Raw genomic sequence first — 13,946 nt, 5'->3', positions numbered from 1 at the left:
TTACGAGTATACTATCTCTTTATCAACCAGTCTATATATTAGCAGCAGACACAGTACAGTGCGGTAGTTCACGGCTGTGGCTACCTCTGTGTCGGCACTCGGCAGCCCGTCCATAATTGTATATACCACCTAACCGTGGTTTTTTTTTCTTTCTTTATACATACATACTAGTTACGAGTATACTATCTCTTTATCAACCAGTCTATATATTAGCAGCAGACACAGTACAGTGCGGTAGTTCACGGCTGTGGCTACCTCTGTGTCGGCACTCGGCAGCCCGTCCATAATTGTATATACCACCTAACCATGGTTTTTTTTTCTTTCTTTATACATACATACTAGTTACGAGTATACTATCTCTTTATCAACCAGTCTATATATTAGCAGCAGACACAGTACAGTGCGGTAGTTCACGGCTGTGGCTACCTCTGTGTCGGCACTCGGCAGTCCGTCCATAATTGTATACTAGTATCCAATCCATCCATCTCCATTGTTTACCTGAGGTGCCTTTTAGTTGTGCCTATTAAAATATGGAGAACAAAAATGTTGAGGTTCCAAAATTAGGGAAAGATCAAGATCCACTTCCACCTCGTGCTGAAGCTGCTGCCACTAGTCATGGCCGAGACGATGAAATGCCAGCAACGTCGTCTGCCAAGGCCGATGCCCAATGTCATAGTACAGAGCATGTCAAATCCAAAACACCAAATATCAGTAAAAAAAGGACTCCAAAACCTAAAATAAAATTGTCGGAGGAGAAGCGTAAACTTGCCAATATGCCATTTACCACACGGAGTGGCAAGGAACGGCTGAGGCCCTGGCCTATGTTCATGGCTAGTGGTTCAGCTTCACATGAGGATGGAAGCACTCAGCCTCTCGCTAGAAAAATGAAAAGACTCAAGCTGGCAAAAGCAGTAGCACCCCAAAGAACTGTGCGTTCTTCGAAATCCCAAATCCACAAGGAGAGTCCGACTCCAATTGTGTCGGTTGCGATGCCTGACCTTCCCAACACTGGACGTGAAGAGCATGCGCCTTCCACCATTTGCACGCCCCCTGCAAGTGATGGAAGGAGCACCCGCAGTCCAGTTCCTGATAGTCAGATTGAAGATGTCAGTGTTGAAGTACACCAGGATGAGGAGGATATGGGTGTTGCTGGCGCTGGGGAGGAAATTGACAAGGAGGATTCTGATGGTGAGGTGGTTTGTTTAAGTCAGGCACCCGGGGAGACACCTGTTGTCCGTGGTAGGAATATGGCCGTTGACATGCCTGGTGAAAATACCAAAAAAATCAGCTCTTCGGTGTGGAAGTATTTCACCAGAAATGCGGACAACAGGTGTCAAGCCGTGTGTTCCCTTTGTCAAGCTGTAATAAGTAGGGGTAAGGACGTTAACCACCTCGGAACATCCTCCCTTATACGTCACCTGCAGCGCATTCATAATAAGTCAGTGACAAGTTCAAAAACTTGGGGCGACAGCGGAAGCAGTCCACTGACCAGTAAATCCCTTCCTCTTGTAACCAAGCTCACGCAAACCACCCCACCAACTCCCTCAGTGTCAATTTCCTCCTTCCCCAGGAATGCCAATAGTCCTGCAGGCCATGTCACTGGCAATTCTGACGATTCCTCTCCTGCCTGGGATTCCTCCGATGCATCCTTGCGTGTAACGCCTACTGCTGCTGGCGCTGCTGTTGTTGCTGCTGGGAGTCGATGGTCATCCCAGAGGGGAAGTCGTAAGACCACTTTTACTACTTCCACCAAGCAATTGACTGTCCAACAGTCCTTTGCGAGGAAGATGAAATATCACAGCAGTCATCCTACTGCAAAGCGGATAACTGAGGCCTTGACATCCTGGGTGGTGAGAAACGTGGTTCCGGTATCCATCATTACTGCAGAGCCAACTAGAGACTTGTTGGAGGTACTGTGTCCCCGGTACCAAATACCATCTAGGTTCCATTTCTCTAGGCAGGCGATACCGAAAATGTACACAGACCTCAGAAAAAGAGTCACCAGTGTCCTAAAAAATGCAGCTGTACCCAATGTCCACTTAACCACGGACATGTGGACAAGTGGAGCAGGGCAGGGTCAGGACTATATGACTGTGACAGCCCACTGGGTAGATGTATGGACTCCCGCCGCAAGAACAGCAGCGGCGGCACCAGTAGCAGCATCTCGCAAACGCCAACTCTTTCCTAGGCAGGCTACGCTTTGTATCACCGGTTTCCAGAATACGCACACAGCTGAAAACCTCTTACGGCAACTGAGGAAGATCATCGCGGAATGGCTTACCCCAATTGGACTCTCCTGTGGATTTGTGGCATCGGACAACGCCAGCAATATTGTGTGTGCATTAAATCTGGGCCAATTCCAGCACGTCCCATGTTTTGCACATACCTTGAATTTGGTGGTGCAGAATTTTTTAAAAAACGACAGGGGCGTGCAAGAGATGCTGTCGGTGGCCAGAAGAATTGCGGGACACTTTCGGCGTACAGGCAACACGTACAGAAAACTGGAGCACCACCAAAAACTACTGAACCTGCCCTGCCATCATCTGAAGCAAGAAGTGGTAACGAGGTGGAATTCAACCCTGTATATGCTTCAGAGGTTGGAGGAGCAGCAGCAAAAGGCCATTCAAGCCTATACAATTGAGCACGATATAGGAGGTGGGATGCACCTGTCTCAAGCGCAGTGGAGAATGATTTCAACGTTGTGCAAGGTTCTGATGCCCTTTGAACTTGCCACACGTGAAGTCAGTTCAGACACTGCCAGCCTGAGTCAGGTCATTCCCCTCATCAGGCTTTTGCAGAAGAAGCTGGAGACATTGAAGGAGGAGCTAACACGGAGCGATTCCGCTAGGCATGTGGGACTTGTGGATGGAGCCCTTAATTCGCTTAGCAAGGATTCACGGGTGGTCAATCTGTTGAAATCAGAGCACTACATTTTGGCCACCGTGCTCGATCCTAGATTTAAAGCCTACCTTGGATCTCTCTTTCCGGCAGACACAAGTCTGCTGGGGTTCAAACACCTGCTGGTGAGTAAATTGTCAAGTCAAGCGGAACGCGACCTGTCAACAACATCTCCTCCTTCACATTCTCCCGCAACTGGGGGTGCGAGGAAAAGGCTCAGAATTCCGAGCCCACCCGCTGGCGGTGATGCAGGGCAGTCTGGAGCGACTGCTGATGCTGACATCTGGTCCGGACTGAAGGACCTGACAACGATTACGGACATGTCGTCTACTGTCACTGCATATGATTCTCTCACCATTGAAAGAATGGTGGAGGATTATATGAGTGACCGCATCCAAGTAGGCACGTCACACAGTCCGTACTTATACTGGCAGGAAAAAGAGGCAATTTGGAGGCCCTTGCACAAACTGGCTTTATTCTACCTAAGTTGCCCTCCCACAAGTGTGTACTCCGAAAGAGTGTTTAGTGCCGCCGCTCACCTTGTCAGCAATCGGCGTACGAGGTTACATCCAGAAAATGTGGAGAAGATGATGTTCATTAAAATTAATTATAATCAATTCCTCTGTGGAGACATTGACCAGCAGCAATTGCCTCCACAAAGTACACAGGGAGCTGAGATGGTGGATTCCAGTGGGGACGAATTGATAATCTGTGAGGAGGGGGATGTACACGGTGATATATCGGAGGATGATGATGAGGTGGACATCTTGCCTCTGTAGAGCCAGTTTGTGCAAGGAGAGATTAATTGCTTCTTTTTTGGTGGGGGTCCAAACCAACCCGTCATATCAGTCACAGTCGTGTGGCAGACCCTGTCACTGAAATGATGGGTTGGTTAAAGTGTGCATGTCCTGTTTATACAACATAATGGTGGGTGGGAGGGCCCAAGGACAATTCCATCTTGCACCTCTTTTTTCTTTTCTTTTTCTTTGCGTCATGTGCTGTTTGGGGAGGGTTTTTTGGAAGGGACATCCTGCGTGACACTGCAGTGCCACTCCTAGATGGGCCCGGTGTTTGTGTCGGCCACTAGGGTCGCTTATCTTACTCACACAGTCAGCTACCTCATTGCGCCTCTTTTTTTCTTTGCGTCATGTGCTGTTTGGGGAGGGTTTTTTGGAAGGGACATCCTGCGTGACACTGCAGTGCCACTCCTAGATGGGCCCGGTGTTTGTGTCGGCCACTAGGGTCGCTAATCTTACTCACACAGCTACCTCATTGCGCCTCTTTTTTTCTTTGCGTCATGTGCTGTTTGGGGAGGGTTTTTTGGAAGGGCCATCCTGCGTGACACTGCAGTGCCACTCCTAGATGGGCCCGGTGTTTGTGTCGGCCACTAGGGTCGCTTATCTTACTCACACAGCGACCTCGGTGCAAATTTTAGGACTAAAAATAATATTGTGAGGTGTGAGGTATTCAGAATAGACTGAAAATGAGTGTAAATTATGGTTTTTGAGGTTAATATGACCGCCAAATTCTATGATTTAAGCTGTTTTTTAGGTTTTTTGGAAAAAAACACCCGAATCCAAAACACACCCGAATCCGACAAAAAAAATTCGGTGAGGTTTTGCCAAAACGCGGTCGAACCCAAAACACGGCCGCGGAACCGAACCCAAAACCAAAACACAAAACCCGAAAAATTTCCGGCGCTCATCTCTAATGTACATGTGTAGAAGTCGTAGTGTTGACATTTAAATTTATAAAAATTGCATTACATTTGCAGTTCTGTAGCTTTATCTGTCATGTTGAAATAGTCTCTGGCTTTGATATATAATTTTGATGATTAGACCTGTACTTTGCAACTTAAGGTGCATACACACGGAGCGATATAACTGAGCGATTTTGACTATATAGTCAAAATCGCTCAGAAAGTTAGTGCAGATCGCTCCGTGTGTACACAGCCAGCGATAGCGATGCGCGTCCCCGCTAGGTCGCTATCGCTGGGAAAAATAGTCAGTGCAGGCAAGTCAATTTTGGCTATGTCGCTGCAAAAGTTAGTCAAAATCGCTAACACTTTAAGAGGCCAGCGATTTTTCCCAGCGATAGCGATGTGCGGGCGGCGGCGGGTTGTGGCGGCGGTGCGGGCGGCGGCGGGTTGCGGTGGCGGTGTGGGCGACGGCGGGTTGCGGCGGCGGTGTGGGCGACGGTGGGTTGCGGTGGCGGTGTGGGCGGCGGCGGTGCGGGCGGCGGCGGGTTGCGGCAGCGGTGCGGGCGGGGGAAATTTACCTTTCTATTGCAGAGTTTGGCAGCGGAGCGGTACCAGTTTCAAAAATGGCGCCTCAGCGTCATTTTTGAAATTCAAGATGGCCGCCGCGAGCCAATCACGGCTCGCCGCGTCATCGCCCCGCCCCCTCCCGCTGACTTATATAAGTCAGCGCGAGGCAGCGGCTGTCAGTCCGACGGCGGAGGAGGAGCGGAGAAGAGCTCCTGAAGACGCCGTGGAAGTCCTGGATGGGCGGCGGCTATGCAAAAGAGCTTAGCAGCCGCCGCCCACCAGGTGAAGATGCTGGAAGTCCTGGGAAGGCGGCGGCCATGCAAAAGAGCTTAAAGGCCGCCGCCTCCCAGGTGAAGACGTCGTGGAAGTCCTGGATGGGCGGCGGCTATGCAAAAGAGCTTAACAGCCGCCGCCCACCAGGTGAAGACGCCGGAGCAAGACCCCAGAAGCCCTGGGGAGGTGGCGCCCCCCCCAGGTGAAGACGCCGGAAGCCCTGGGAAGGCGGCGGCCATGCAAAAGAGCTTAAAGGCCGCCGCCCCCAGGTGAAGACCCAGTTTAATAAAGGATTTTTAAAAGAATGTGTTGGTTTTTTTTTATATTTTCTTTACAGGTGGACTACAGGTGCCAGCGGGCCCTTTATGTCCGGGCATGCTGGCACTTGTGGTTCTCCAAGTGCCAACATGCTGGGGCAGGCTTGCTGGGACCTGTAGGCCTCCTGTAAAGAACAATATTACTATTGAAAAGCTATCAGCCTCCCATCCACCGGGCCACGGATGGGGGGGACAGCCTCGGGCTTCACCCCTGGCCCTTGGGTGGCTGGAGGGGGGGACTCCTTGATTTAAGGGGTCCTCACTCCTCCAGTGTACCCCGGCCAGGGGTGACTAGTTGGGGGGGTAATGGCACGGCCGCAGGAACCAATATAAAAGTGTCCCCCGGCTGTGGCATTATCTCCCTGGCTAGTGGAGCCCGGTGCTGGTTTGGAAAATACGGGGGACCTCTATGTCTTTTGTCCCCCGTATTTTTAAAACCAGGACCGGACGCAGAGCCCGGTGCTGGTTGTCTAAATATGGGGGAACCCTACTCATTTTTTCCTCTGTATTTTAACAACCAGGACTGGCTCAAAGAGCCCGAGGCTGGTTTTACATAGGAGGGGGGACCCCACGCAAATTTTTTTTTTAACTTTCAGCTATTTAAATACCAGCCACCCTGTAAAATCGTCCTATATATGACACTCATCCCCTTATTTAAATGAGATAGTCAAAATCTCCCATAGCCAAAATCTCTTGCATAGTTAGACAAAATCTCTGGTAAAGTTAGTCAAAATCTCCTACTGCCAGTTCAAGGGAAAAGTTAGTCAAAATCTCTCATAGCCAAAATCTCTCCGTGTGTATGCACCTTTAGTCCATCACAAAGGATAAGTGTGCGGTGACCAAAAGCAACCAACTACTTCCATTGGCTCCATAACCCCTTGCAGCGGCCCTAGCTAAAATGGTGCAGGCAGTAAATTACAATGCTCCTCAGAGGCATCCAAACTAATTTCTCACTTTTCAGTTCTAATGTAACTTCAGTATAAACTAAAGTAATGGGTTCTACATTCTTAAGTTTCAGACATCAGTACTTCCTTTGGACAATAGATGGCAGTAACACTCTATCGATGTGTAAAATGTAAACTATATTCTAAATTTATATCTGTGAAAGATTTATTGTGCATATTATCTATAACTGAACAATGCACAGCCTATTACAGTTTATTTGTAAGTGTTTTTATTTGATTGTATTTGGATACATTTTGATCTGGGAATGTGAAAGCATGCTGCCCTGTTTCTCCTGATATTATCTCATACTTGCATTCATGGGATGCAGTCAAAATACTGGCGGTCAGGTTCCCGGCATTCCGGAGACTGACGCCGGAATCCCAACAGCCGACATTTTACCGACGAATGTCATGCCGACACCTGCCCCTAATTCACATCATACTTGCCTACTCTCCCGGAATGGCCGGGAGGCTCCCGAAAATCGGGTGACCCTCCAGGCCCCACGGAAGAGCAGACAAGTCTCCCGTTTTTTTAAGTCCCCCCCTGCCCGGCCGCCCACTTTGAGAGTAAAGTGGGTGGTCTGGACAGTAGATGACGCGATTCTTGTTGAATCGCGTCATCATAGTCACGCCCCCCTGCTGTAAAATGCCGGTTATCGCGGCATTACAGAGCGGGGGGCGTGGTTTAAACGGGGTCCGCTATAACCCTGCCCTCGTTCCGCCTCCTCCCCGCCCCCTCCTCTCGACATTGCCCAGCCCAGCCCCTTCACTGGGCCGTCCTGGCAGCTCTCTCCCGAAGAGAGCTGCCAGAAGGTAGGCAACTATGATTCACATTCTGTTGGTGGGTCCACGCCACCAATCGAGTTGGAATAGAACCTGTGGGGAGTGAAGCTCACCATCACGCCCGATGCATGCCGAGCGCAGCAAGCCGTGAGGGGACTCATCACCTCGCTGCTGGTATTCTGGCAGACGGGATGCCGCTGTCTGTATACTGACAGCTAGCATCCACACTGCCGGTATTGCATACCGGATCGCAATATATTGAAGTATAAATACAATATTAATTATTAGGCATTCATGTGTGTGACTTACCCCTTTTATTATAAGAAAAGTATTGTGGTACAGATAAAAGCATAATATTACTCTTGTGTCACATGTATCCTGTAGGATTAACCTCACGACAGTGAATTCATTAACTAATTCACTACTTTCACATACTTTATACTGTCCCTAAAACATTTTGTATTATCTTTGTATTGGATGCACAATCAGACACATTAGTGGGACAACAATTAGTTACAAAAGGTATCAGCGCTAACTGACGACAATTTCACAATTTCAATTGTCAATACTTTAAAATCTTTAAAAATATATTTTTTTTTAATTATTACACAAAAATACATACTATCACAGATAAAAGACTATTCAACACTCTTCAGAGGCAATTCCCATTATCCCTCAAAAACATGATGTATTTGGACCAAATTCTGTGGTTGCTCATCATCCATTCCGGGATATTGCAATTGGCAGCTGTTATTTATTATAGTTATTAAGGGAGAAACTCCAGTTATTATGGTGTATTACCGGGTGTGGTATGGAAGGTAGATGGTAACTAGTGTCTAGGTCGACATGTTCTAGGTCGACAGGTCAAAAGGTCAACATGTGTTTGTTTTTTTGGTGTCGTTTTCTTCGTAGAGTGACCGGGAACCCCAATTAGTGCACCGTGTCCCCTCACATGGCTCGCGAGCTTCGGCACAGATTACCGTTCCAATCGTAGTCCACGTGGATCTTTTAGTATGAAAAGGTTAAAGAAAAAAACAAAAATCATGAAAAACTCATGTTGATCTTTTGACCTGTCGACCTAGAGACCCCGTCGACCTAGAAACCCTGTTGACCTAGTTACTGTCAACCAATAGTGGTCGACCTAGACATTGTCGACCTAGTTACTGTCGACTTAGAGACCGGATCCCATATTACCAGACCATGCCAGTGATTCCGGGGTACTTTAGCAGATAGAAGTCCGTGCAAGATGAATGTCCCTTCCGTTGCATGGTAAAAAGTCCACAGGTCCCCAGCTGTCTGAGTTCAGTGTATTGCAGTCCAAGTAGCCCAGCTAACGCATTTCACTAGCATTAACCTGTAGCTTTGATAATGCTTATTATACATTATATACATTAATAAGCAATATTGAATTATTTGTTTTCTCAGATTACTCAAACGCTGGTAGAGAAGACAAGTGTTGAAGAACAGGGTCCACTCGGAGTCGCATCAAAGTCATAGTAAGAAGAGATTCTTTGTTTGCTTTGAATACCTTGTTTTGCACAGTACACACCACAGTATATTCCCTCTGTCTGTGATAAAAGTGAGTGCACTTAGTCCTGTAATAAGGGCAGAGAATACTGTATATGCCTTCAGAAGCTACTATACGCAAACATGAAACACTGTAGAAGTGAAGCATGTGGTTAAGATATCATATACTGTTCAGTGCAGGGGTGGCGGCAGTGTCTTCAGAGTGGGATTGCTAGCGGTGTCTGTATTACTGGGGTGCCGTCAGTGTCCTCAGTGCAGGGTTGCCAGTAGTGTCTGTACTGCTGGGGTGCTGGCGGTGTCTGCAGTGCCGGTGATGTCTTCAGTGCAGGGGTTGCCGGCAGTGTCCTCAGTGCGAGGTTGCTGGCGGTGTCAACAGTGCAGGGGTGTCAACAGTGTACTCACTGCAGGGGTGCCGCTGTGTCCTCAGTGTGGGGTTGCCGGTGGTGTCGGTACTACTGAGGTGTTGGCAGTGCAGGAGTGTCGATTGTGTCCTCAATGCGGGGGTCCATGTCGGCAGCACAGGAGTGCTGGTGGTGTCCTCAGTGCGGCGGTGTTGACCATGCAGGAGTGCTGGCAGTGTCCTCAGTGCAGTGGGGTAACAGCTGTGTTGGCAGTGTGAGAGTGCCGGCAGTGTCCCCAGTGTGGGGGTGTTGGCAGTGCAGGGGTGCCAGCCAGTGGGAGTGTCTGTATTAAGAGATGGACACATCTCCCCCCTCCTGTCCCTTACTACAGAGTATATTTGGGACTGCATTATTCCAATATGCTTGTCATACATTTCAGCTGCCCCACAGATCAGCAGTCCTCAAATCGAGGCTTTCCCAGAGAATCCAGCATGGTTGGGAGCTTTAAGCACTTCTAAACTCTTTTTTTTAAATATCCCGGTGGTCCCGGTGTTCATACCTCAGGTCCAATATAATGTTACCCGCATTGTGCCACTGGTCTATACCATGGGCATGCACTGGCATGGGGGGAACCAGTGTGTGACAACACCAAACCCCCTCCCCGTATATAGGCAAACACCCCACCACCAATGCAGGACAAGGACTATCCCTGCCCCCTCCTGGGACATAAACTATCTGCGCCCTTCCACCAGGATGTAGGATACTTACCAGCAGAGAGTGATGGCCAACGCTGTTGTCTTCTCCCCAGAACAAAGTTTAAAGAGACAGTCTTATTTGAAATCCATGATGGCTGCTGTGAAAGGGCTCTATTTAGATACAGCGCTTTCATATTGCCCATCCTGAATTCTAAAAGAGGCGGCTGCTTCCTTGGGAGTCGGCTGTGATGGGGGAAGGAGAACCAGTTGGGTTGAGGCTGCCTAAGGAGTGTGCTGGTGTGCAGCCTGCAGATAGGTACACATGCGTATAGGGGAGCAGCAGTGGCTCCTACCTTGTTGTAGGAGAAGGACTGCCACTGACAATGCTCCGGGTCTCCGCCGCCTTGTCCATGCCGCTGCCACCCGGATCCCGGCGCCCAGGGCCAGGTTAACAATGGTGCAGATGGAGCTACAGCTCCAAGCCTCAACATAAAAATAGGCCCAACACCATGGCAACAGCTGCATGGCTGGCCAAACAATCAATCATAAATCATAAGTATTAAAATAGTTTTTGTAGTTTTCTCACAATTATGCAATATTTCCATGTTTATGTATTAAGGGAGCCAGTGGGGCTCATAGTGTATATTGGGTTTACACGTCCACATGGCTCTGGCCACACACCAGAGCAATGGTCACTACTCCTTCCGTTCTCAGTATAGGCCCATGTGGCCATTAAACCAGCCCTGCCAGCACCTACACTGTGCAGTTCACGGACGCCGGGACCCGGCGCATGCGCAGCACCGTTGCCGGTACAGGGCATGTGCAAAACCACAGCTTCTATGGACTGCATCGGCTGCAGCCCATAGAAGCCAGCTAGGGCTGACGAGGCAGGGAGCTGGCTCCCTACAGGAAAGCTAGCTCTCTGCCTTTTGCAGCCCGGTCTGGCAGTCCCGGAGGGAGGAAACATCTCCCAATGGGACTGCCTGTAGTGTTTGTGCCTGACAGGTAGAACTTCCAATAGGAAGTCACTGCCACTCACAGTGAAGCCAGTGCAGTCTCACAGACTGCATCTGGCTTCACTGCCACTGAGCTGAGGTGGCAGATTTGACCTGGGGCAGCCCATAGGTTCAAACCGCCACTAGTATGTAGTAAACTTTAGGCGCTTGCATGCAGCAGTGTACAGCAAGAATTTGAGACTAACCTTACTGACTGCTCTTACAACCATACTTGCCTACTCTCCCGGAATGGGCGGGAGGATCCCGAAAATCAGGTGACCCCCCCCCCCCCCCATCTCCCCCCTCCCCTCCCCCCCCCCCCCCATCGCCCCCCTCCCCCCCCCCCCCCTCCCCCCCCGGAAGAGCAGAAAAGTCTCCTGTTTTTTTTAGGGGCCCCCGTGCACGGCCGCCCACTTAGTGAGTAAAGTGGGCGGTACGGGCAGTCGATGATGCAATTCTTGCTGAATTGCGTCGTCATAGCAACGCCCCCTGCTGTATAACGCTGATAATCGCGGCATTACATAGCAGGGGGCGTGGCTTAAATGATGTGCCGTGATAACCCCGCCCATGTTCTGCCTCCGCCCCACCCCCTATCTGTGTCATAACCCTGCCCCGCCCCCCTGCTGAGCCGACCTGGCTGCTCTCTCCCGGCTAGAGCAGCCAGGATGTCGGCATGTATGCTTACAGCTCTGCTTCCACATAGGTGTTTATTCTGTTTTATAGCTCTCAGTTGTTTCTTTCTTTCATTCCTCAGGCACACAGCATTAAGTGGGAAAAGAGGAATATCACCAATGTCATTACGCAAGGGTCCACACCAATGAAGTATTGGCTGTCTTGGGAGACATCTGACACTGCTGTTTATACAGAAGAGGTCCTGCAAACATTTTCTCTCTGGTCCAGTGCACTGATTGAGGACTTAAATCTACACACACAACAACAAACTTGGTAGAAGAAGCTGCTATCACTGGGCCTGTGCATCAGCTCCGCTCCTTACACTGCAAGATGTGTTGGCAGCTCTAGTAATCGTATTATATACCATTGGTATTGTTGTCATAATTTGAGCCACCTGCCAAGAGGAGGGGGGTTTCCAGGCAACCAGATCACCCCCCGAGTTTGCCCATGACACAAAGTGTTTACAAGTACTTTATTTGTCTGTTGTCACTTTAATGTTTTCTATCAATGTATTTTCTCTGGTACTTTTTCTTTTTTTATGGATGTTCATGTTTGTAAATTATTACATGTTTTTATGGAATATTTGTTTAAATTAAAATAAAATAAAGTTATTTAATATAAAACAAGCACAGACACCTACAGTAAATCAACTTACAAACCAGCATAAGGGATAATGATATATAATAGGATAAAATAGTCTAGGAAAAACAACTGCAATTCGCATTCTTAAATATAAAGAACATCAGCAATACAATAATTATAATAATTATAATCCAGACTGGTATATATAGAAACATATATACAAAATATAAATCTCCTCAAGGGTCGTAAATGCATATTTATGAAAAAATCGAGGGCCTAATTCAGACCTGATCCCTCGCTAGGACTTCTTTTTGCAGTCCTGCGTTCGCATAATCGCCGCCTACAGGGAGCGTGTATTTTAGCTTTGCAAGTTTGCGAATGCATGTGCAGCCGAGCGGGACGAAAAGATCTTGCGCAGTTTCTGAGTTGCCCAGGACTTGCTCAGCCGCTGCGATCACTTCAGCCTGTCCGGGACCGGAATTGACAGACACCCGCCCTGTGAACGCTTAGGTATGACTCTGTTTCCCCAACCACTCCCGGAAAAAAACGGTCATTTGCCACCCACAAACGCCTTCTTCCTGTCAATCTCCTTGCAATCGCCCGTGCAAATGGATTCTTTGTAAAACCCATCGCACAGCAACGATCTGCTTTGTACCCGTGTGACGCGCCTGCGCATTGCTGTGCATACGCAGTTCTGACCTGATCGCATCCATGCAAAAAACACTAGCGAGCGATCAAGTCTGAATTAGGCCCCATGTCCGAAAAGAGTGGTGGGTTTATTTGCCTGCTCTCCTGCAACATTTGGGAAACTCCCAAATTTCGGGCATATACTGTACTCCCACATCAACAAAGAAGAGGCTAAAACATGTGTGTCCCATTAAGATAGTATATTCAGATGGGTGGAAAAATGACTGATGTATACAGAGCCACAAAATAAAGAATCTCTGGCAAACAGCACTGGGGTCCATCCAATTACCCAGGGCCATTTAAACAACATTGAAAGCCCAGGGCAAAGCAATGCACTGGGGCCCCTATTCACCCATCTGCAGGAATCTTTTTAAAAAAGCAACCCCTCCTGCTGTCCTGCTCCACATGCTTCCATACAGTGACTGGTTGTCAGCACTCTGATTGGTGGATAACTCCAACCATCCACCAATCAGCATGCTGACAGCCATTCACTGTCTGGTTGCAGGTAGAGAATGCTGTACTCTGATTGGTGGATAGCTCCAGCCATCCACCAATCAGCAAGCTGACAATCATTCACTGTCTGGTTGCAGCCTGGGAGGCTGGCAGAGAATGCTGCCTGGCCAAGAAGGTCTGGAGGCACCAGCCCAGGAGGCAGATGCCCTCTGGCCCAGTCCATCCCTGCTTGAAGGCCCCTAGAATTCTAGGGGCCCTGGGCTTCTGCCCAGTATGCCTATAAGTTAAGATGGCCCTGCAGTTACCCTCAATGTCTTTGCAGGTGTGAGCGCGGCTGTGTGCTGCATTTATGGTAGCAACAACTCTATTGTGTGTTGGGCACACGCTGCCGAAAGAGCAACTCGCACCCTTCACCGGTAATTGAAATTACCCTTAAATCTCATTATGAGCAGATCTATTGTTACACTGCGTATCTGGGATATCATACCGTTGTCTTATTTCTAGTTTATTTAT

At 48.8% G+C, this 13,946-nt stretch overlaps 1 protein-coding gene across 1 annotated transcript in view; it reads left to right on the top strand.

The window, feature by feature from the left end:
* LOC134981320 (uncharacterized) overlaps positions 1–12,337 on the top strand; it is a 116,802-nt gene extending 104,465 nt beyond the window's left edge. Inside the window, exons 11-12 of the mRNA XM_063948663.1 lie at positions 8,907–8,977; positions 11,794–12,337. Coding sequence (XP_063804733.1) covers positions 8,907–8,941 — 35 coding nt within the window. The 3' untranslated portion in view covers positions 8,942–8,977; positions 11,794–12,337. The remainder of the gene's footprint in view (positions 1–8,906; positions 8,978–11,793) is intronic.
* The last annotated feature ends 1,609 nt before the right edge of the window (positions 12,338–13,946 follow it).

This window comes from Pseudophryne corroboree, chromosome 12 (assembly GCF_028390025.1).
Source record: "Pseudophryne corroboree isolate aPseCor3 chromosome 12, aPseCor3.hap2, whole genome shotgun sequence".
In the NCBI taxonomy this organism is placed as follows: Eukaryota; Metazoa; Chordata; class Amphibia; order Anura; family Myobatrachidae; genus Pseudophryne; species Pseudophryne corroboree.
Note: the sequence above shows the minus strand (reverse complement) of the source record. Positions and strands in the feature narration are given on the sequence as shown.